The sequence below is a fragment of the Branchiostoma floridae genome, chromosome 7 (assembly GCF_000003815.2).
Source record: "Branchiostoma floridae strain S238N-H82 chromosome 7, Bfl_VNyyK, whole genome shotgun sequence".
Taxonomy (NCBI): Eukaryota; Metazoa; Chordata; class Leptocardii; order Amphioxiformes; family Branchiostomatidae; genus Branchiostoma; species Branchiostoma floridae.
Window position 1 is genome coordinate 18,791,871 of NC_049985.1, and position 22,589 is coordinate 18,814,459.

At 40.6% G+C, this 22,589-nt stretch overlaps 2 protein-coding genes across 2 annotated transcripts in view; one reads left to right on the forward strand and one right to left on the reverse strand.

Moving 5' to 3' along the window:
- Positions 1-10,330, forward strand: part of LOC118419881 — a 30,618-nt gene extending 20,288 nt beyond the window's left edge. Inside the window, exons 17-19 of the mRNA XM_035826536.1 lie at positions 960-1,214; positions 3,724-3,975; positions 7,780-10,330. Of these exons, the coding sequence (XP_035682429.1) occupies positions 960-1,214; positions 3,724-3,974 (506 nt within the window). The 3' untranslated portion in view covers position 3,975; positions 7,780-10,330. The remainder of the gene's footprint in view (positions 1-959; positions 1,215-3,723; positions 3,976-7,779) is intronic.
- Positions 10,331-12,874: 2,544 nt separating this feature from the next.
- LOC118419875 (polycystin-2-like) lies at positions 12,875-16,507 on the reverse strand. The gene is made up of 7 exons (XM_035826529.1): positions 16,340-16,507; positions 15,917-16,061; positions 14,939-15,432; positions 14,481-14,641; positions 13,993-14,247; positions 13,252-13,399; positions 12,875-13,111 (listed from the first exon to the last, which is right to left on the reverse strand). Exons 1-7 carry the CDS (start codon positions 16,467-16,469, stop codon positions 12,945-12,947), a joined length of 1,500 nt encoding a protein of 499 aa, XP_035682422.1. The 5' UTR covers positions 16,470-16,507; the 3' UTR covers positions 12,875-12,944.
- Between the last annotated feature and the right edge of the window lie 6,082 nt (positions 16,508-22,589).

The window sequence follows — 22,589 nt, forward strand, 5'->3', positions numbered from 1 at the left end:
TGACTCCATATACACCGAGGAACAAGGCGGGTCATTAACGTTATTACCATATAGCCTACCCAAACTTGCAAACTCCTGTATGACGCATAGATCACTTGGTACTATTCCTGTTAATTCCTTTGTCGAATTTCGGAAAATTCACATTTGTTCTTTGGTTCATACATTTGTAAGGAGATTATAGATTGCATTTTGAAAACAAAATTTCCTCAGAGAATATTCGAAACATTGTAGTCTTTGGCTTTTTAGAACAACAATACTCACTATCAATATTAACCGACGGAACCCTTCCCCCCTTGCAGTCTGTACTTATTCCCTCTGCCCTGGCATATGTTTCGCTTCTTTTGATTTGCCAATGCCTGCATATCCCTTACTTTCTTGTGTATCGCTTTTTTTTTGATTGGTCAGAATGAATCGACACTGGTGCCGGTGTCGATTCATTCTGACCAACCAGAGGACCGATACACACCGGCCTGGCCGGGATCTACGTGTTACGGCGTCATAACCAAAGTGGAACGGGGCCTCTGATTGGTCCGCGGCGCCTGGCTATATGATAATTTGCATTAATATATGAAGAATTACTAGGATTATGATTGCATCTGTGGTAAATGCTTGGAATTTAATTCTTACTTCATTTTTCAGTAAAAAGATATCGACTTAATCCAAGCGAATGAGAGCCAACTTATGAAGGCAACCTTAGAATAATCCTCTTTGCTAATATATGACTTTCTTTCTAAGGTATGCTAATATATATAAGATTCATTCTAATTTCATTCTTAGGTAAAAGAAGATGATAAATCAATGTTATTTATGCAGATAGGAGCTAATGTTTCATTGAGAAACATTTATGAAACGTCACTTGGTATGAGGTCATATGACTCTAGTTTCGAGTTATCACGTGACGCATGTTCTTTATTCAAATGCGTTATACTGTAAATTCGTTGTTGTTTTTATTTATATAGAAGAAACATGTCAGAGGGGAAATGGGGTGTCCTACAAAGGAACAGCCAGTGTCACCGAATCAGGCAAGACGTGTCAGCGCTGGGACAGTCAGACACCTCATGAGCACGGCGTGACACCTGCTAAATATCCGTCATCCTTGCTGTTGAAGAACTACTGCAGGAGTCTGGGTGGCGACTCCAGCGCATTCGGAGTTTGGTGCTACACCACCGATCCCAGCACTAGATGGGAGTATTGTGACGTGCCAGCATGTGCCGGTAAGGCCTTATTTTTGTGAGCTAAAATGTTTTTTTAATTCTCTGCAAGCTACTTGTTTTCTTTCTTTTGAATCTATTCATCTGTTTGTAGATATAGCTAGTTAACGGTAAATGACAAGAACTGTAAAAGGTGCAGATACAAATTTGAAAACAGAAAGATGCTTTACCATGTGCCTGCAAATGATGTACAGATAAATGCAAAATGATTACACACACACTCCCATTTTGAATATTTTGTCACATTATGCTCAGGTACAATGGTTCTGAACAACTGGCATTGTAACTCTATTCTGTAGCGCTGAAGCGGAACTTAAAATTTATATGTGTTTGTATGTGTATGATATGTAAACATCATAACTTAAGGCGCCCTGTGCATCTTTATGATATTCGGTAGGTGGGTGTCCTAAAAGCAAAGGTCAAGTTCGATTTTGGATTTTGTAGGACCTTCCTGTGGCACTGCAACATCGCTGCCGGGTTTGAAATCTAGTTTTCTGGAAGTGACATGGTCGTCTTTTTTTAATTGGTTGGTAGCTCTTGGTGCAATGAGTAAGTGGGAACGTTTGGGCCTCGGATCACTTGTCATTAGAACTTTATTGGGCCTTATTGTTGTTAACTTTGGAAATGACATTTCAAGCAGGAGCTTGACGGATAGTTCTCATATTTCAATTCATACACACATGTCTTTTGTCTTGTTTCATCTCTCAACCGTCTCCTTCTTCTCATGACAAATCTTCAAAAGGATTCAAGTTTTTCATTTATGGTCCAAATGAGCTAGCGTATAGGTAGATATAGCAAATACCCCACGTGTTTTATTTTCCATTAACACGTATCGCATAAATCACTTAAAAATAAGTTTTTATTTTCATTTCTGGCCAATTTCACTACACATATATTTTTGGCTCCTCTGGCCTTGTATTAAGACCAAATAACCTTAAATTTAGTATGAAGGTATGTAAAACATGTACTCACAGTAATTACTTTTCCCCTTGGCCAAACATTAAATTAAATTTTTAAAATTTTGGATTTTTTGCCATTTTTAGCCCAAGAATATAAAGTTTTGGCTCCTATGCAATTGTATGAAAACCGAATCATATAACATTTCGTCTGAGGATGCGAAAAGTATGTGCCCACAGGATCCCATTAACACTTGTGCGGCATATCATAATGTTTATATTTGGGATTCTTTTCCCATTTTTGACCAAAAATGTATATTTTTGTTTCTTGTGTCAAATAAAAGCCAACTGGTCTGGAATTTGGCATAGGGGTAGATTTAGCAGTATAAATGGGAAATAGTGTACATAAGACCAGTCTATTTTGCATAGATAGGGATGTTCTGTAAGAGTCCATTCCTGTATTGGGGGGATTCTTTTACAAAATTAATCCAGTTTGGAGTGGGATGATGTTGTGGGACAGGTCAACTCCTGCAAAAGGTTGATATGGAATAGTACATTTTCGTAAGGCAATGAAGATGGATTGAAATAACTTGTGCATACTAGGTATATGACAATGACCACAAGAGGTTGTGGGTGTTAACATTTACCTTTGCCAAGAGGTTACATTGTATTTTTTTTTTCGGGTGCAAGTCTCTGTATGTGTCCGATTACGATAACTGTGTCATCTTTATATGCATTATATGGGTAGTAACTTAAACGGTTTGGGTCCTTACCTACTTACCGAGTCCCTTGGCCTTTCCTAATACGACATGTCGAAGGCCTGAATTGTCCGCTTTGTTGTTGCCAAAATGGTCCAATTTTTACATCAATACAACAGTATGGATGTTACTTGAGTCTTGTTAAGCTTAAACTTGACACCATCGCTGATGTTAGATTTTCAGATCTTGGTCGGATGGACCATTGCAGATGTTGCCATGGCCCTTTAGCGGCTTTTTATAATACGACAGTAAAGACTATATCTCGTGTTCTTGACATGATATGGTCATGATTTTAAAGTGATAGATAAAGCTCTATGAAGGAAGAGTAAGTCCACAAGGTTTGGTATCCTAGCGGTTATATTGGAAGTGCTGGGGCTAACTTTGGTTCTGGCTTTGAAAGAAAAATAAGTCAAAAAAAGGTTGACGTATCATCATGCCCTTAGTTATGTAGATAGCTTAATTCATGATTTACATAGTGCTTGATGAATATGTAAATCACCAACAATCATAAATGATTTAAGAAATTAGAAATCCTCTGCATTCAAGAGATGACTCTCAAATATGTAACGTGTAAATGAGAACGAGAGGAATTATACTAATGATTTAAATAAAGATCTAATTGACGAGAAAATGATTTCGCCTGTATTAAATGATTGTGATTTTATTCTTTGCTACAATCATTACGTAATTTTGGTATTAAAGATGATAAAATGATGTCATTTATTCAAATGAGGACCTTAATCAGGGTGGAACGATGTAAAATGTAACTCGCTCGATGTGAGATCATGCAGCTTATATTTGACTTATGTATGATGCATACGCTGCTAAGTTGAATGCGCATTTTTTTTCATCTACAAGAACCATGTCAGGTAGGAGATGGAGTATCCTACAGAGGAACAGTCAGTGTCACCGAATCAGGCAAGACGTGTCAGCGCTGGGACAGTCAGTCACCTCATGAGCACACCGCGACACTTGATAACTACCCGGAAGCTGGGCTCTTGAAGAACTACTGCAGGAGTCTGGGCGGCGACTCCATCGCATCCGGAGTTTGGTGCTACACCACCGATCCCAGCACTAGATGGGAGTATTGTAACGTGCCACGCTGTTAAAGTGAGTACACGCCTTAATCGGTTTGCTGAAATGTTACCTTGTGTTTCTTCTATGTAAGTCGTTTCCTTTCATCTAATGTATTACTACATCTGTTCAAAGAGACAGTGAGGATCAAAGATTTATGTTGATGCAAGAACTGTAGCCGGTGTAGATACTTATAGATATGCTTTGCTCCATGGAATGCGAAATGATTTTCATGGAAATTTTGGAATATAATGTCGACTGCATTTGCGCTTTTCGGAAGGGATGTAAAATGGGAGTCCGCCGTCTATAACGCTGTATCAGTAGAAGACAAAGTGGCCACGTTCAACAGAATCCTACAGACCATGCTCGACGTTTGTGTTCCCCTGAGAACTAGCAAATCGCGAAATGTGGACAAGCACTGGATGACAGACAAGATCATGGCCGCTATCAAGAAAAGACAGTCAGCCTACAAGAAGCACGGCAAAACAGAGAAGTGGAAAAAACTTCGTAACTGGGTCCAGACACTCATCAGAAAGCGGAAGAGCAGCCACTATGACAGATGTATCGGTATGTTAAAGAAGGAGAATCCACGAGAATGGTGGAACTTTGTCAATAATGAACTTGGACGCACACAGAAATCAAAGGGGAAAGTCACCGTCTCTAATGTCCCAGACGATCGAGTTGCGGACGCACTAAACGACTTCTTTGCGGAAGCGTGGTCGGACAGTAGAGCCTACAGTCTCTTCCCACTCCAGCTCCCCTCCAACTCCGATGACCTCTGCAGCATTGGCCAAGTTAAAGCCATCTTAAGAAGTCTGAACACAAGGAAATCAGGTGGCCCTGACGGCATTCCAAACTGGGTTCTCAGTGTGTGCCATGAAGACCTAGCTCCAGTCGTGACTCACCTGATAAACTCCTCTTACAACTCCGGATACATGCCTTCCGTGTGGAAAATGGCGAATGTTTGCCCCATACCAAAAACGTCTGTTCCTGCAAGCAAGAAGGATTGGCGGCCTATCTCCCTTATCTCGACCCTCGGAAAGGTACAAGAAAGGCTTGTGCTGAACAGATTTCTACCGATTATGAAGCCCTGGATACGGGATCAGTATGCCTACATGCCAAAAGCTTCGACCACTGTCGCTCTTCTGAAAGTGTACCAGTCCTGGTTGCAAAGTTTAGACACCAAGAAGACATCAATGGTCCGTGTGCTCCTGGCTGATATGTCAAAGGCTTTTGACAGAGTCGACCACGGAATATGCTACAACATCTGGATGCCCGTGGTACGCCCCCTAGGATGCTTGCTTGGATCTCCAGCTATCTATCCAGCAGGACCCAACGCGTGGTCGCCAACAACCAGTACAGCAGTTGGCGCGTTGTCACCTCTGGGGTCCCCCAAGGTGGGGTGCTATCCCCTTACCTATTTCTTGTGTACATGTCTACAAGAACCACCAAGTATGAGACCACCGATAACACCGGCTACGCTGATGATATAGGTCTGTCTCGCACCATCCCCTGTGATGCTGTCGAGACTGATGCAACAAGAAGCCTCACAACTGGACTCCTGGGCAGCGGACAAAAACATGATCATGAATGGGGACAAATCCTACGAACTCAGACTGTGCTTCTCCAAACACCCTCCCGAGCCCCCTCCCCTTACTCTTGGGGGGAAAGTAGTGCCAGTGGTTGACTGTGCGACTTACCTGGGTTTTAAGGTACATTCCAACCTCAGATGGGACAGCCATATCACACATGTGACAACGAAGGGCTCCAAACGACTACACTTTCTCCGCTTACTGGCCAAGGGCGGCATGCCTCCTGAAGACCTGTTAACCGTCTACACTACTCTGGTGAGGCCAGTGTTGGAATATGCCCACGTTGTCTTCGTTGGATGCACTGAGTCTCAAAGGAACACTCTCGAACGCGTACAGAAACGAGCTCTGCGTATCATCTACGGACACAGCAGCAATCCAGCGTCGTTAGCTCCCTTGCCCACCCTGCAGTCCAGACGAGAAAACGCTGCAAGATCGCTATACACGCAGATGCTGGCCAGTGACCATCCTTTGCACTTTATGGTCCCTGACGACCGGGAGGTTGCGACATGACGAACATTGCGTAACTCCAGTCACCGAACACTACCTAAATGCAGGACCGAAAGACTCAAACGATCATTCTTGTACCGAGCCACAGTGCTCCACAACAACTCGTTTTAATCTAATACTACAGACAGTTTGAAATGTTCACAAAGTGCAATTTCTAATTTTTTTAAAAATGAATGACTACATATGTTTGTATTCTATATGTACGTAGTTTTTAAGCATGTTTCATATGTCAATTTGTCTCCTCCGTTTACGATTTTAACACCTCGATTTTAAACACTGTAAATTAGCGACCTATTCAGATCATGTCTACATGCATATGTACATGAAATCTGCTACGCTGAATAAATTCTTTGATTTGATTTGATTTGAGTTCAGTGTTCAAAGAGATGCGTGTTTAACCCTCATCCGACCGTTACATTTTTACGACGAATCTGACCGTATGGGGTCATTTTTGACCCCATTTTGTTTTGCTCATAGACATATTTCTGCTGGCTTATTTTGTCATTTCTATGTATTTACTGTTTCACTAACCTATGAAAAATATTTTCACAAGTTTTGGTGTCAGTAGTTATTACACATTATCATAATTTATGCAGAAAATGAGGAAAACCCACATTTGCTCTGAAAATCTACCATACTAAACTTACTTAAACAATGTTTTGTTTTATCAATTTCTAAACAATAATTGTGATGATGCAATAATGCTGATAGCATAATAATGTTATTTAACAAGAAAAAATACAATATTTGTGAAAAGTAACGAATTTATTACTTAATTATGCACCATATTCCGCCATCTGAACACATACATACAATTACTCTTGTCTATTTTCCCGCAAAGGTCTTTCTTGTAGGTTCCTTCTGCACATTCTGTCCATATATTGTTTTTTTAATTAATTAGAAACATTTTAACTTTCATTAGCATAGGTAATTAGTGTGTATTATCATAATTTATGCAGAATGTCGAAAAACTGTGTTTTACACTAAAATACTAAATTTCTTTCAAAATATTCGGTGTTTACTCATCTAAGCAACTATAACCTGTTGCTGCAATAGCAATAATGAGGAATGCCTGTTATTTTATTGAAATATCTTGATATTTATGTAATAAATGATTCATAATTGGCTGGGGTCATTTTTGACCCCACCGAACAAGACACAAACTTTCAAGTATAGCTTATACAATAATGGGCAAAACTCGGCGAAAAATTGGTAGATGTTGTAAGACATGTATACAAACAAATTCATGGAAGGAATTTTTTCTCTGATGAAAAATGTTGCTATGGCAGATTAAAATATACGCCTGGGGTCAAAAATGACCCCATACGGTCGGATGAGGGTTAAAAGAAAGGAATGTTGTTACAAGTATAACAACATACTTTGCTACTAAAACATCAAGAAAAGCTACATAGCGTTGCCAAAAAGCAGTAACTCAAGCAAAATGTAACCTACATGCTTGCTCAACTGCCGATAGGAGTTGAACCAATAGGAGAATCCATCATCATCTTAATACAATTTCAAAGCTTCACCGTGAGAAACAAGTGCAAACGACCGAACTCTCACATCACTATTTTTACATACAAATACCTGGATGTATAATAATTCAGCAGCGTTTGGTAGGATCAATATCCCATTGCAGTGAATTATCACAGCATATTCTCTAAGTCTGCTTTGGCAAGGAGGTGATTGTATATATTATGAATATATAATTCACTTGTATTCTGTTTTTTTTTTCTTACAGAATAATCTGGATTTGCGGAGTGGTGCGGGCTACCTGTCAGTGCAAACAGAAAACCTTCTTTATGCAACCCTGTTGTTGTTATCCTACTGCTCTTAAAACAAATGGTACAACACTGCAAACCACTGCAGCTATTGTGTCAACCACTTGATTTACTGATGGGCCTGTTTTCGGTACCTGTTTCTCTCTCTTTCTTTCTCATCCTATGTGTTTCTTCCCTTTACTCATTCTTGCGTGGAAAAAAATAAATATACTGAAAGGTTCTGGCTTGATACAACACAAGCACGCAAAAAGGAAAAGAAAATCTTAAAATTGCCCTCTTTGCGTTGGATCATGTTGGAACCTTTCAATGACTACCGTATCAACACAGAATAGACTTTTCATTCTACGGTGTGTTTCTATAAGTCCTTTTTGAGGTCCTTGAGAGTGTTCAGGTAACTCTCCTGCCTTTGTACTTAAGACCTCCTACAAAGGCTGATCAGACTGAAGTCATGTGGTTACAAGGTACATCATCCTTTGGATCTCTTTACCAAAGTTTCTTTCATCTTTTCTTAATCATGGCATTGTTTACTGGCGTTTACAAATTCTACTTTCCAACATGTAACCCCTGACTTCAGTCACCTCGAGTTTGTTACATTTTTATTTGCTTTTTGCCATTACATATTTAGATACAGGCACACAATATCCCTCTAGAGACAGATAACAAGTTTTCAACATCCAGAGTTTGAATTGGATTTCAGGAAGATAGTCTGTGAATGTGAATATTGTCATAGAGGTAGACGCTGTACCAACAGATACAAGCGCATACTATCCCTTTGATGACAGATATAGTACCGAGTTTACTCGGTGAAAAGTGAGAAACAATTAGATTGTGAGTTGTACTGAATCTTATGAATGCAACAAGTCTCGAAGGAAATTGTGCTTCTGTCATAGAAGCAGACGCTGTGATTCCTCATTATTCCTTTTTATAACCATTTATTTAGATACAGGCACACAATGTCCTTCTGACGGCATTAGTCATACCAATATTACTTGGTGAAAAATGAGCAACATTTAGCATGTGACTTTTTATATATGTAACACGATAAGTCTTAGGGAATGGTGACTTTGCAATAGAAGTAGACGCTGTGCCAATAGATTTTGCTTATTTCTTTGCTTTTTAAGTCAATTTATTCGGATACAGGCACACAATGTCCTTCAGATGACATTAGTCATACCAATATCACTTGGTGAAAATTGAAAAACATTCAGATTGAGACTTCTTACGAAACAATGCCAGACAACAAGTCGAAAGAAAGGGTGACTTTGGCATAGAAGTAGACGCTGTGCCAATAGATATTGCATATTTTAATGCTTTTTTTTAAAATTTATTTGGATAAAGGCACACAATGTCCTTCTGATGATATTGGTCATACCAATAGTACTTGGTGAAAAGTGAAAAACATTCAGATTGAGATTTCATTGAATTATGAAAGACAGCAAGTCTTAAAGAATTGTGACTTTGTCATAGAAGTAGACGCTGTGCCATGTGATTTTGTTTATGTTATTACTTTCATTACCATTTTTTTAGATAAGGGCACACAATGTCCTTTTGATGACAGATATCTTACCAAGTTTACTTGGTGATAAGTGATCAACATTCAGATTGTGAGTTTTCTGAAATGTTTTGAAGGCATTAAGTCTTAAGAAACTGTGATTCTGTCAAAGAAGTAGACGCTGTGCCACTAGCTATTGTCAATGATGTTGATACGACTACCTCATTTTGAGACCGATACGTCTATCATAGAAAACAGGCTGTTATTCCACCACAGCAGTCTAATACATGTGACACCATCTACGTATAGATGTGTTGTATCTATATCATTGAGTTCCTTTTCGCAAGTATATTTTTGCTATTTACCATAGGGAACGGAAAGTGAAGGTTTGACCCCAGTCTATACAGTTGAAAGTCTAACACAAAGTAAAAACTGTTACATCTAAATGGCAAAGGGAAAACATATACTCTGGTCTCAGAGTTAACATTTGTATGGAACACCACCTGGAACTCGCATGAATACTGTTCATATTGAAGAAAACTGTATTGCTTTCCTTTGTCACAAGTATGACTTTCATCTGTACATCAATGACGTCAGCGAATTTGTAAGATCATGTTATAATGAGATGGTTGATTGGAATGTTAAAGAACTTGTGACATGTTAAGAACTTGAGATACAAAAAATGTATGCTGATGATAAAGCAAAGGACTTATCATTCATTGTTACTTTTTCCGTGATAGGGTTGATGAAATAATGGCCTGATTTGGAAAAACACACTGTGGAAATGGTTACGATCATGTTAAGGAAATCAACTCAAATTAGTACATTGTTGTGAATTTCATTCAATCTTGTCCCGTCTCCAATGAAAACAAAACTATTAATTCAAGTTTTTCTACACTAAAGCAGTTACGAACACTGCTATATCTGTTGTCTGTCATTCGTTGAGACTGGCGATTTTAAGGAAGCTAGATACTTTGTTGTTGTTTTTTGCTTATTCTAATAAAGCTGTTGCAGTTTAATTCGAGTCTGTGCTTTTTCATTGTTTGTCAGTAAAACGGAATGTTTGTATGTGTTAGCATGAGACAGGAATTTTAGATAATCCCGGCGCATAGTGTTACAAATTGTTTTTGGCTTACCTCAATAGTATGATGATATATTTGCTTTCATATCTGTGTGTGTGTGTGTGTGTGTGTGTGTGTGTGTGTGTGTGTGTGTGTGTGTGTGTGTGTGTGTTTTGTGTGTGTTTGTGTGTTTTGTGTGTGTGTGTGTGTGTGTGTGTGTGTTTGTCTTTGTACGTCAATCGGTGTGTGGGTTCTTGTCTTTGGGTGTGAGTGTCTCTCTTTCTCTCTCTTTCCCTATCTTTGAGTGTGTGCATTTTTTTTCTGTGTGTGTGTGTCTTTGTGTGTGTATGTGTTTGTGTGTTTGTGTTTGTGTTAGCATGAAATGAAGAAATACTTCCAGACTCATGAAAATTGTGTTTTATCGTATAACCATGTTACCTTGACTAATGAATATTTATAAGACTGATAACCATCCAACGAGTTTTTTAATTATATATATTTTCCAGGTCTGAAAATAAAATACATCGAGTATTCTATTGATCAAATTACTTGAACATTATAGACCTAAACACAACAGGACAGGTATTTTTAACATGACATTGGCATATTCTATAACCATAAGTACATAGATATAGTTAGACAAGTACAGCTTGACACTACACATTCTACAGAAAATCTGTTTTAGATTTCACGCTCAGAAGTTTTTTGCATACTTAGCCAACGCTCTACTCCACCAAACACACACACAGACAAGCACACACACACAAAGATATTTTAGATATCAAAAACTTTTGATTCGAGTTTACATCATAACCGTGATGACATTTAAGATTAAAAGTGCAATCACTGACGATACAATTATTCCATATTAACTTTCTTCGCTTCTTTATTGTGATGTTTACAGTACAGTTTTGTTTTGTTAAATACACAGCTAACGGTAATGTTCACGCTGATGAAGACAAAATAAGCATATGATAGATAACGTCTCCAGCAGTAAGAACCCGCTTTCTTTTCTTGCATTTTACGTATAATGGAAAGTTCTTGCTACTTAAAACTTTTGTCTCTGCCTGATGTAGTGTGTTCTGCATGCTTTTTATATTATTATGGAAGACTCACAAGCAGTCAACTTCATTGTCATAAGTGAAAAGTATATTCTGCGAAGCATATATTTGAATGTTTACTCATGGAAAGCGTCGCCTGGTATTCCTTAATAGTACTGCAATTACCTCTCACAATATAAAAGCTTCATTCGCATGGATCAAAAGCGTAGCCTAGCAAAAGTATCTAGAACTGCAATTATCTAACATCATGAATGTTCCAAGGCCGCGTCATAGAATCATTTGTCTGGTAGTGCCACCATTAATGTGTTTGTGTTTGAGACGTAGACAATACATCCTTCCCTATGAAAATATAACATAGTAAGGTGGCATTACAATCGCGGCTTCATAAATGTTATTGATAGTGATTTATCTAAGTATGTATGTAATGCCACCTTAATACCACACTAAATCAGACCCCATAGAGAATGCGTATCACTTATTTTACTCGTCTAAGCTTATTAATAACACTTGTGCTTGTACACTTATAATGTTATGGTGAAAATACCTGCGTTTTATTTCTTTATTTTTCAATTATATTTATCAACAGAATATTCCATGTATTCTATCATTAAAACTAAAAAAAAAGGTATACATTTTAACACTAGTTAAATGGTATATATGGTATAATGATATAATGGTTATATTCCTGCTTATCAACCATCATCAGAGAGCGTAGGACCAGATTCGCCGACCATTGTTTTAGGAACAAAACTGAGTTTGCTAGTGAACTCATACTGTGGAAGCCAGCACACGGGCATACAAATGCAGGGTGATCTCGACTAACTTACATAGACCAGCTTGCTCGTGATGTGGGGTTGTGGTTCGAGGACCTAAAGAACGTTATGGGGGACAGAGCCGTCTGGAAGGAGAAGGTGGACCTGGTCCGGGCAAGCAGCCCGAGATGATGATGATGAGTTAAATGTCCAATTATATCGCGGCTTCATCAATCTCATAAATATTTTCCTGGGAGCAAGCGAATATGAGTGAGTGATTGAGTAATGTTGTTTACAATTTAATTAACGTTTAATCAAAATCATAAACGGAGTCCAGGCATATCAGAGTCAAACCAAACGTAGCACTGATGGATATCAAAATAAACCAAACAAACCATATAATATATAGCACTCCAAGAGAGGCTAGTTTATGTACATTACTTTCCACACACTAAATTCAAATCTGCAAGCTTCAAATTTACAAGCTAAACAATAGTTGGATACTATGCATCTTTTTACAATATGCACATCTAAAATTATCATAAGTGTAAAAGAACACACATGTTCGCTACTCACGATTGATGATACCTACACTTTTCTCATTACATCTGTTTCTTGAGGTTCGGGCACAAAGAAAAGTTCTTTCAAGACGCCCTTTTTTATTTCTTGATAATGCTAACTAACCCATTCTCAATAGAAGGTCTCAATATCGCATCATAGTTTTAGCATGCATAGAGAAGTTCCATCTTGAATTGTGGCTTATATTTTCAAGCCACTTCCGCATGCGGTGTCGTTGACCTTCAGTTCCGGGAAGCCTCGGCACTCGAACTTGTACATCAGGTCAGTGACCCTGTCCACCTCTTGCAGTACCGCTTCTGTCCGCTGGAAGGTCTCGTCCATGTAGTGGTCTGGAAGTGTCTCTTCATCTTCAGGAAAGACAAGATTTTCCTTCATATTACCGGTTAACCAACTTTAAAGATGAATGACTTTGTAAATGCTGAGAAAACCCTCAGAAACGGATAGTGAATGTTATCGTATAAGCAAAAATAAACAAGTAAAGTTTTACCGTCAAAGGACCGAGTCTCATGGCGCATGCCCAGAAGACTCCTGAAGGAGTTCCAGAAGTAATCTCCCATCGCCGTGTCCACCTCAATGTCGTCTGACGTCTGACAGTAGCTCAGCCAGTTACACAGCATCCCGACTGCTAGGTTCACCTTGAGGAGGCAGAAACGTGTCGACAGGTCTTAAAATGCTATTAAAAGGTATACTACGGAGTTCTATTTTTAATGACCACCAGAATTAGACCCTCCTGGCCGCAAATAACAGCTTACAGGCCTCCAGTAGGCACGCTAGGGGGTGGGGTAATTAGTTAATCATACTTAAGGCTGGCTACAGGGGAAAACAATCAAGATCTTCTTCTTTGAAAACACTCAATGTTTTTCACTTCAGAATAGGATATAATCATGCACTTAGTCTATTTTGTAGGTTATCAATAAGCTGAGGTTACATTCCTTTCAAAACTGCAATAAATCTTGCAAAGATTACATTTGACAAAAACCATGGTGAGACTGTCATCAGACGCCCCACTGTTCTCTCACTGGGCCTGACCCTTGGTATTCAATGCTAAAGGCTAGATTAACTACCCCATTAGATGTAGCTAAAAATGTACTCCACATGTACAGGGGTTGCAATATGCATCTCTGTCACATAGCAGGAATTCTTAGGATATTTCTAACGTATTTTGCTGTAAAGTAAGCTCCACCCGTGAGGTGTCGCCAAAAACAAAAGGAAATGCATTTCATCCTACCAGGCAGCAGATGAAGACTAGAACGAATGTAGCGTAGTACAGCGGTCCCAGGACACTATCCACTCTCTTCATGTCATCACCGAAGACGTCACTGAACGCCATCCCCAATCCCAGCTCAAATAAGACGTAATACGTTTCTTTAAAGGCGGAGAAACTCTTCATGTGTTTCCCAAATATCAAGATCCCGCTGATGGTAAAGGACAGTAGCAGGATCACCATGTATGCCAGGAACCCAAAGGCCTCCCGGTACATCAACTAGTCCAAGTGGGATAGAAAAAAAATCGTGATACTGTCGGTAACCATGCCAAGTACCGATACTTGAAAGGCGCCGACTAGCTAGTTAGAATATCATTGCAGCAAAGGGACCACCGATATCACAGTATTACGAATGCATGATACTACATAAAGAAAAAAAAAGTAGAAAGACAAGTTTAGGGACATTTTTTTTCTAAAAATGTAAGTATATGTACAAGACTGTCTCTACTTACACGAGGAAGAGTGAATACGGTTGCGACGTTCTTAGAGAAATTGAAAACTCGGAGGATGCTGAAGGTACTGATGAAGATGGAGAAGGACAGGACCGATTGAAAGGTTGAGTCCCATTGGCTTGCCGCACTGATGTCTACAAACTCATTAATGCCATGTAGTCCTGTGGCAAAAATGGAACGGCATTTCTCTCATTATAGACACAAATGTGGAGACACTAAATTTTTCAGCCACGTAGAAATGTGACGTACTAGATAGTAGCAACTCAAAAATGAAATGTGAATGATTCAGTTTTAAATTCAATGAAGTGAACGTACACCACAATACCTAATTAGTCTTGTCCTTTCATTTAAAGACTTTATTCATTCATTCATTCATTCATTCTACCATTCATTCACTCATTCATTATATATTCATTCATCCATCATTTAAAAAAAAATGTTTCCATACTGTATTGTACCTGCAGCTTGTTGTATATCATTCAATGCAGCAGCTGCCCAGACGTAACGTAGTCCAAATGTCACAATAACAGCCGTGGACACCGCTATCCCGCACAGGACCAAGATGTTCCAGAAACTGTTAAAGTAGACACGACCGCTCTTCCGTATGCTCCAGATCTCGTGAAGAATGTTGTAGATGTAGAAGAAAAGGAACAAGATGTGGAAAAGCATCTGGACGAAGTCGTCTGTTGTTTGGTACTGGAACAGTCGGAAGGTCTGGATGTTTGGCTGCAGTTCAACAGCGCCCCCTGGGATGTACTGCAGGGTGATGGCCACAGTGCTGAACAGCTTGACGTCAGGGTGGTAGAAGTTGGCCCGGAGGATGAGAGTGTCAGAAACCAGCAGGATCCAGTTGTTCTGTTGTAGGAAGTCTATCACTACAGCAGCCTGACCAGCACCCCGTGGTAGGTCCACTATTGTGAAGCATTCTACTGTTCCAGGCATCGCTCCGTTTCTGAAATAGAAAAATAAACATTGCAGTATTACCTAGCATAGCAAACAAACAAAAAAAAACACACTGGATACGGATAATTCATTCTTTTTAAAAATCAATAAAGAGAAACCAAACATGCTGAGAAGTCTTACAAAATGCACGTAAGGGATGTAAATAACAACTGTTTGTAATAATTGGCAACTTTGTCTCTCCACACCGTTGACAAAAAAAAAGACAGGGTAAGTCCCTGGACCAAGACGGGCGCCGATACTGACTACCGGGAACCTTTGACAAGTTGCTGACGTCAAACGCCTATATAAGTCACGTTACATAGGTTTCTGGTCATTTAAAATTGACAAAGAAACAAGGATCAGTGTGCTGACTAGTGATTTATTTTGTGCACGAAAATAGCATATGGAATCTCTACTATTAAAATTGAACATATGAACTTCCTAAGGTAAGAATTGTTAACAGGTAAGAATATGAATAGCATATTTCCCCATACCTAACATCGTCTGCAGAACTTGTGTTCCTTATGTGGGAACATTTGACTCCACTCAGTCGCTCCATAACGTCATCTATTTGCCTGACCGTCAGCTCAGGATACAGCTTAGAGCCACTACGCTCCAAGTCTGAGTCTATGGGGTCATCTAAAAGGGAAACAGGCATCCGAATGACATAGGCTAAACGACTATCACGAAAGCTAGTAAAAAATTGAACAGATTCATTGCACATTCAGGACGAAGAAAATTAGTGTGCCTCGCCATAAATAAATGAGTCTGTATGAAAACGAATTACACTTTCAGCATGAACAAAAAAGATGGATTCAATGTGGCTCTCCGGGAAAGAAATGAATCGTTTCTACTTAAAAATCATAATCATCTATATCTAAACACAAAACGTTAAAATATGGATGCTATTTTTTCACCTGGATAGATGGTGGTTCTCTCCAGGCGGACAGGACCGATCCGGAATGCGTTTGTTCCAACAGGAAACTGTTTGTCCAGCCACCTCAGCTTCTGCCCGCTGTACCCACGCTCTGGGTGGAGGGACGGCATCAGTTCCGACGACAGCCACTTCCAAGTGCTGTCCACTGTAGTCACCTGTACGCACGACGTGAAAAATAGATTTCATATTCTGCAAGTCCTCATGACGAAAGAGAAGCGTGTGTCATAAGCATGATGGTTTGAAGGCAATGCATAGGGAATGTTGTTCCTTTCGGAAGGGGACGTGAAATAGTGGTCCTGTGTTCGAGTAGGTGCCTCGAGCACTAAAAGGCAGCCTCGAGCTCGTTACTCAGATTGGGTACATACTGGCTGCAATAATGCACCAAGATAAAACAATAACGGTAACCTTACCTCCTCATATCCCGCCAAGATGTTGTTCAAAAGCGAAGCTCTGACATGGTACGCGTGCATGTCCGTGTCGAGCACCCCGATGTAAAAGTACGTCAGGCTGCAGATGACTAGAACGACCAGACGAACCAGGATATCTCTACCCTGAGTCATCCGCTCGGGCCACTTCGGGTCGTGGTCGGCTTTCTTCGGAGCAGGTGGTAAAACCCTCGGTGCAGGGACTTGAAAAACAGTAGGAAAAGTAGCATATAACAAAATGTTACACAAAACAGAAAAACAACAAAAGCTACATGAGGATGTTTTCACTTAATTGACTGTTAATTCAAATGAGTCAAAACAGTCAATGATGTTATGCAATGTAAATGGTAGAAATAATGATATGTTTAATTTAAAGTGCTTAATTTGGACTGGTTTCCTTTACATTAAACAGGCTTAACGTTTTCCCAATGGATATTTTACCTGACAACTCTGCCTCCAAGTGGTTTGTTGAGCAAGAACATGTGAAGGGTGAATTGACCTACCTTTATACTCATGCCTGTATGTGTGGACCACTTCCATAGAAACATGTTCCTTCTTCACTGTCTTCATCCCTAAAACTCTCCGGACACGAGATGTTACAGGCACCAACACTGGTCTGATGACTGCCTGGATGTAGCTTAGCAGGAAAATCTGCAAGGAGTGGACGTAATCGGTTAAAAACTTACACTCACCGAACAGTGGCGTTCTGACAACACTTGTGGTCGCTTTCTAACTAAGACACACACATCATTTACAGTACTGATGTTTATTTACTTGTTCCTAGCGATCTGGTAGAATTACGATATTAGGTCACATCGTTGTAACTGAATTCGTGAAGTAATCTTTGGTTCGTCTTGTCTACAACTAGGATGGAAACAAGATTGCGACCAGAAAGTATCAGATTTCCTAAGATGGCGGCGGCCGATTAGGACCAATGTAATACAGGTTTCGCTATTGTGAACATTGTAACAAACCTGAATAGGCTCCAGTAAGAAACTGGAGAGCAGAAATGTTAAGACGAAGTCCTTCAGCCAGGCCTGGCTTCCTGCAGCTCCAAACTGCAGACTGTACACGATGACGAAGAAGCTGCTGCAGACAGACGTTAGGATAGCGAGGATCCACGCCACCGTCTTGAGAGGGAATCTCCGGGTGGAAAGAGGTGAAGACATCTGTTCTTCCAAAGCAAGCTGCTTACAAAACATCGGCACTAGGATGACATACACCGCCATAGACACCGTGAACGAAGTTGATGCAGTACTAAACAAGTCCGAAAGGCGGAGCGTAAGTATACCAGTGTCCAACAGAACCACGTCTGGACCTGCGGTGACCCCGTACCACATGGCACTGCCCACCATCCACAAGGTGATCTGAGCCAGGCAGCAGACCAGGCGCTGCGCCCGGCTGAAGTGTCTCACACCAGAGTTACACACCGCCGACAAGAGGAGATGCTCATCGTACAGAAGGTACGAAAATGTCGGTAAGGTGTGCTCCGCTTTCCTATATTCAGGATAACAGCAACAACAACAACGACATTGTTAGAGTGCAACTCATTCATCTCCATGACGTGTGCAATGATTTGCTTTTAAAGTATCATGTACAACATTGAAGGTTTTTCTAAGACTCCTTCCAAGTACATACATACGCATACATACATATGAACCTGTTGCACTTACTGCATTTCTCCTTCAAGAACTGCCTCTAATGTCCTCGTTGTTCTACAGTCACCTTTGTTAGAGGACAGCCAGGTGTAACATGGGAAAAGGAACCTGAAGAAAAACAGATGCAAAATAGAAATGAATCTTAGTTTGCATCTTATGTGAGGGAAAAAATCTGAAAGAATAAATACCATACCTCTGTGAAGTATTTCTTAATTGAGTATGTCAATTTTACACAGTATATCTTCCTGACTTTTACCTATATGCGGCCAGTATGCGGGAAAAAAATTAACGCATGCCGGCTAAACCTTCGCATCCTACTATTCTCCGAAACACACACCAAGACAAAGAAACTGGACAAAGCAATAAGGCCTTTAGCAGATTCGACTTAGCATTGACGGGTGCCTCAATAAAACTCTCAACTGGTCAAACCCAAAACTAGAAATGTCTGTACTCGAAAACATCTATGGCCTTGCCTCTTGACCCCAAAACCTGATCACTCTTGTAGGACTGACATTTGTGCGTCTAACATGTACTATCATACTCACTTCTGTGATGTCTGTACGTCCCAGACTGTGATTCTGTCTATGAAGAGTGACTCCATGGCGCCCTTCCCGGAGCTGTCGTGCCAGACCTGTACAGACTGGAGCTCGCCGATAGTGGCAGGTGTCGTCATGATGTGGTACGTGTCACCTCCTCTGGCTAGGATCTAAAACATTCACGACCAAGAAAGAGTCTTTGTCAAGCTTTCTCTTATGTCTATCTTATAAGCCATAGTCAAATCTTAGTGCACAGCAATTGTAAAAGTACAATGTAAGGTAAGGTTTTCTATTCTAGTACAATCCACAGCAGATTCTGAGCACAGTAGAAGATGCAATGAGGAGCTGTATGTCTACTGCATATTAGCTACATGTGTCATACTTTTAAATCGTTATTTTACGGTTCGCCCTATACTCCTCAAGGACATATTGGAATTTCAATCTGTCCTAGAATAAATTAGATTTCTACCAGAATTCTATTGGAAGTCCAAGAACAGTACTCCTTACCAGGCCAGCCGGGTTGAGAGTGACCATGGCTGTCCTGCCCTCTGACCCTGTGATCATCAGCCCGACCACAGACGCCGTGCCGGCATCAGGCTGTGTTCCCGTACGGACAGACACGACGTAGACGTAGTCTGCTCCGGGAACTTCTGATGGGATTGTGGAGACTTTGGGAACAACGGCGCTGACGACATTTGATATCGCAGCTTGTCCAGGAACAAAGTTGTCTGCCACCGCCTTGCTTCTCAAAACTTGACTCTGATGAAAAGAAATTTAAAGTGTCATATCGTTGAAGAGGTTCATCAGTCACGTATGCTACAACAAATTTTCATAAATCAATGACTGTTTTTGAAAAGGTACAAAATGGACGTCATGATGATTAGGAACCCTGACAACACTATCACCACAGATGTGTTCAGAAAAGAAACCCACACCGACCATTACTTCCAGTGGTCCTCTAACCACCCTGTCCAACAGAAACTTGGCATTGTAAAGACTCTCAGACTCTTATAAAAGACCCTACCCTAAGATCGGCAGAAAAAGAGAAGGTGAGAGACGCTCTTAGGCATTGTGGCTACCCAGAATGGGCCCTGAGGGAGGGGGACAACAACAGCAATAGGGAACGAGTGCACAAGGACCATAACACTAGAGAGAAGGCACCCCCCGCGTGTTACGCTGTGCTTCCGTACATGAAAGGTACTACAGAACGACTAAAACGCGCGTTTGCCAAATACAACGTTAGCCTTTATTCCAAACCAGGCTACACTCTACGTAATGCACTTGTGAGACCAAAAGACCCTTTATTGCCCAGTGAGAAGTGTGGCGTCATATATAAGTTTGCATGTGAAGAGTGTGGTGAGACGTATGTGGGAGAAACGGAAAGATCGCTAGGGGAACGGACTACCGAACACCAAAAGTCCCTAGATCGTCTGGACGGCAAATCCGCGATTAGCCAACACCACCTCAAATCACGTCACTTGGTCACTACCAAGCCCATCTCGGACAACATAGACATTATTGACTTAGAAACACGCAATGCACATAGAAAGATTAAGGAGGCTATCCACATTCAACTAGAGGGTGGGAAGTTGAACAGGACTGAGGGTTGGGAGCTGCCCAAGTGCTACTTACCCCTTCTCCGCAAGGAGGCGGGGGGAGGGGGCAGATGATCCACGCAAGCCTGACCTAGTCTCGTGTTCTCTCGCGAGAACTGAGATTAGGTCATTCCCCTGACGATGATGTACTGGTAGACATCGAAAATTTGGGAGGTATGTACTGTACCTTTTCAGAAACAGTCATTGATTGATGAAAATTTGTTGTAACTAAATTGTCATAGATTTTTGCGATAATCAATGGCTGACAAACGAGTTGTTGACGGTAAATAAAGAAAAGGAGGTACAGATACTAGAGATCGTCTGAGGCTTAGAATGGAACAAAATTCATTCAAATGTTTAATGTTACATACCTTGATGTTAGAACGAAGTATCAATAGTTGGGCCACCACAAACACCATCCACATCGCCATCACGGTTGCAAACACAGTGTAATTTGAGGACAACTTCTCGAAGTTGCTACCAAAGTTGGTGAAGACCACGAAATTCGGGATTGGCAGAAAAGACGATCGAAGTATAACCCTGTTTAAGGCCATGTCACACGTGCACCGCGTGGTCGTCTCGTTAGTTTGTGTTCCAACCTGCAGTATGGAGTGGAAGTTGCTCTTGACAAATTCAATGATAATTCATTACACATATAGTGCCAAGTAATTAGTACATTAAGTTAAAGTTATGAAACAGTTTTATTGTAAACGGAAAAGGCACCAGTGATATGAGCAAAACACGCGTACGTCTAAACATTTTCATACAATTGAAAACAATGGTTGAGAATACAACTTACATGTAGGCGCTTTTACCTTTGACATGTGTATTTAGAATCGTAAACCTCTTTATGGACAAAGAGCAAAGTCAGCTGTGAGGGACTCTTTAAGATTTGTTCCAGAGTTAGAATATGACACGTAGAGAGTTGTTATCCTTAGTTAAAAGTTTTGCTACACTGACGATTACACATTCGACCATAGTAGCTTAAAACAAAGCATACGTTCGTTTTTATGTGTCAGTTCGACTCTGATAGATCAGTAAGTGAGTCACACCTTGCAGCGACGGTTGTTCCACGTCTGTGTTTCATTTTCCCACATCAGACAGGAGACTGCAGCAGTCTGCAGGGTGAATTCTGATGGGTTGCCATGGCGATCTGGAGGGAGCATGGTCTGGGCGCCTCTAACTGCTGACGTCAGCAGTCTGTGGAATCCACTTTTAGAAACATCTGTACCTAGTATTACAGGTGAAGAAGACAGACATTAATGAGGCCTTATTGAAATTAGATATTCTTCATTTGATTCAGTAGTTATGACGATAAATTACTTGTGACTGCTGAAACGTGATTTTTTTTATTTTTAAAGTAAAATTGCCAGAAAGGTCAATGTTTGCTGTACCAAGATTATGTTTACCTTTTTTCTTCACACCAACTATAATCCACCCATGTTCGTTTTGTACCTCGAGCTCCGGAAGGAATGAAAATGTGAAGTTGGAGTAAACTAGGCCATACGGCATTTCAAAGCCGTCATAATCAGTGACGTCAGGAGGTTTGACAGTTGTTGTGTAGTCGTACTCTTCTTCAGTTGGGAAGTCATGAGCCCGGACGTACACCAGCAGCTCCGTGTCAACGTCATCGACTGAGAATCGGAACAGGGGCACTTGGCCTATTTTGTCCGTGTACATGGCGTAATACGTCATGCCGGTGTCATGGCTGTTGGGAATGAGCTACGTGCTGCTTCACTGATATTCTTGCTGCAAGATGCTGTCGCTGTATCGTGGTCGTGTTCTTCAGTGTCAGTCGTGGGGCAAAATACAACGCCAGATCGTAAATTAACGGTGATGTTCGGTACTGCAGTATCGAGGGACTGTTCTTCATTGTTCACTTCATCAATGGTGATTGCCACCATGACTACAGGTGAGGATAGTACTTGAGTTTTCTTTTCACTCCACACGAAAGGGTCATCACTAAATGCTGCGACCTGGGAGAACCACAAGATGGATGATTGGTAAATCTAGATA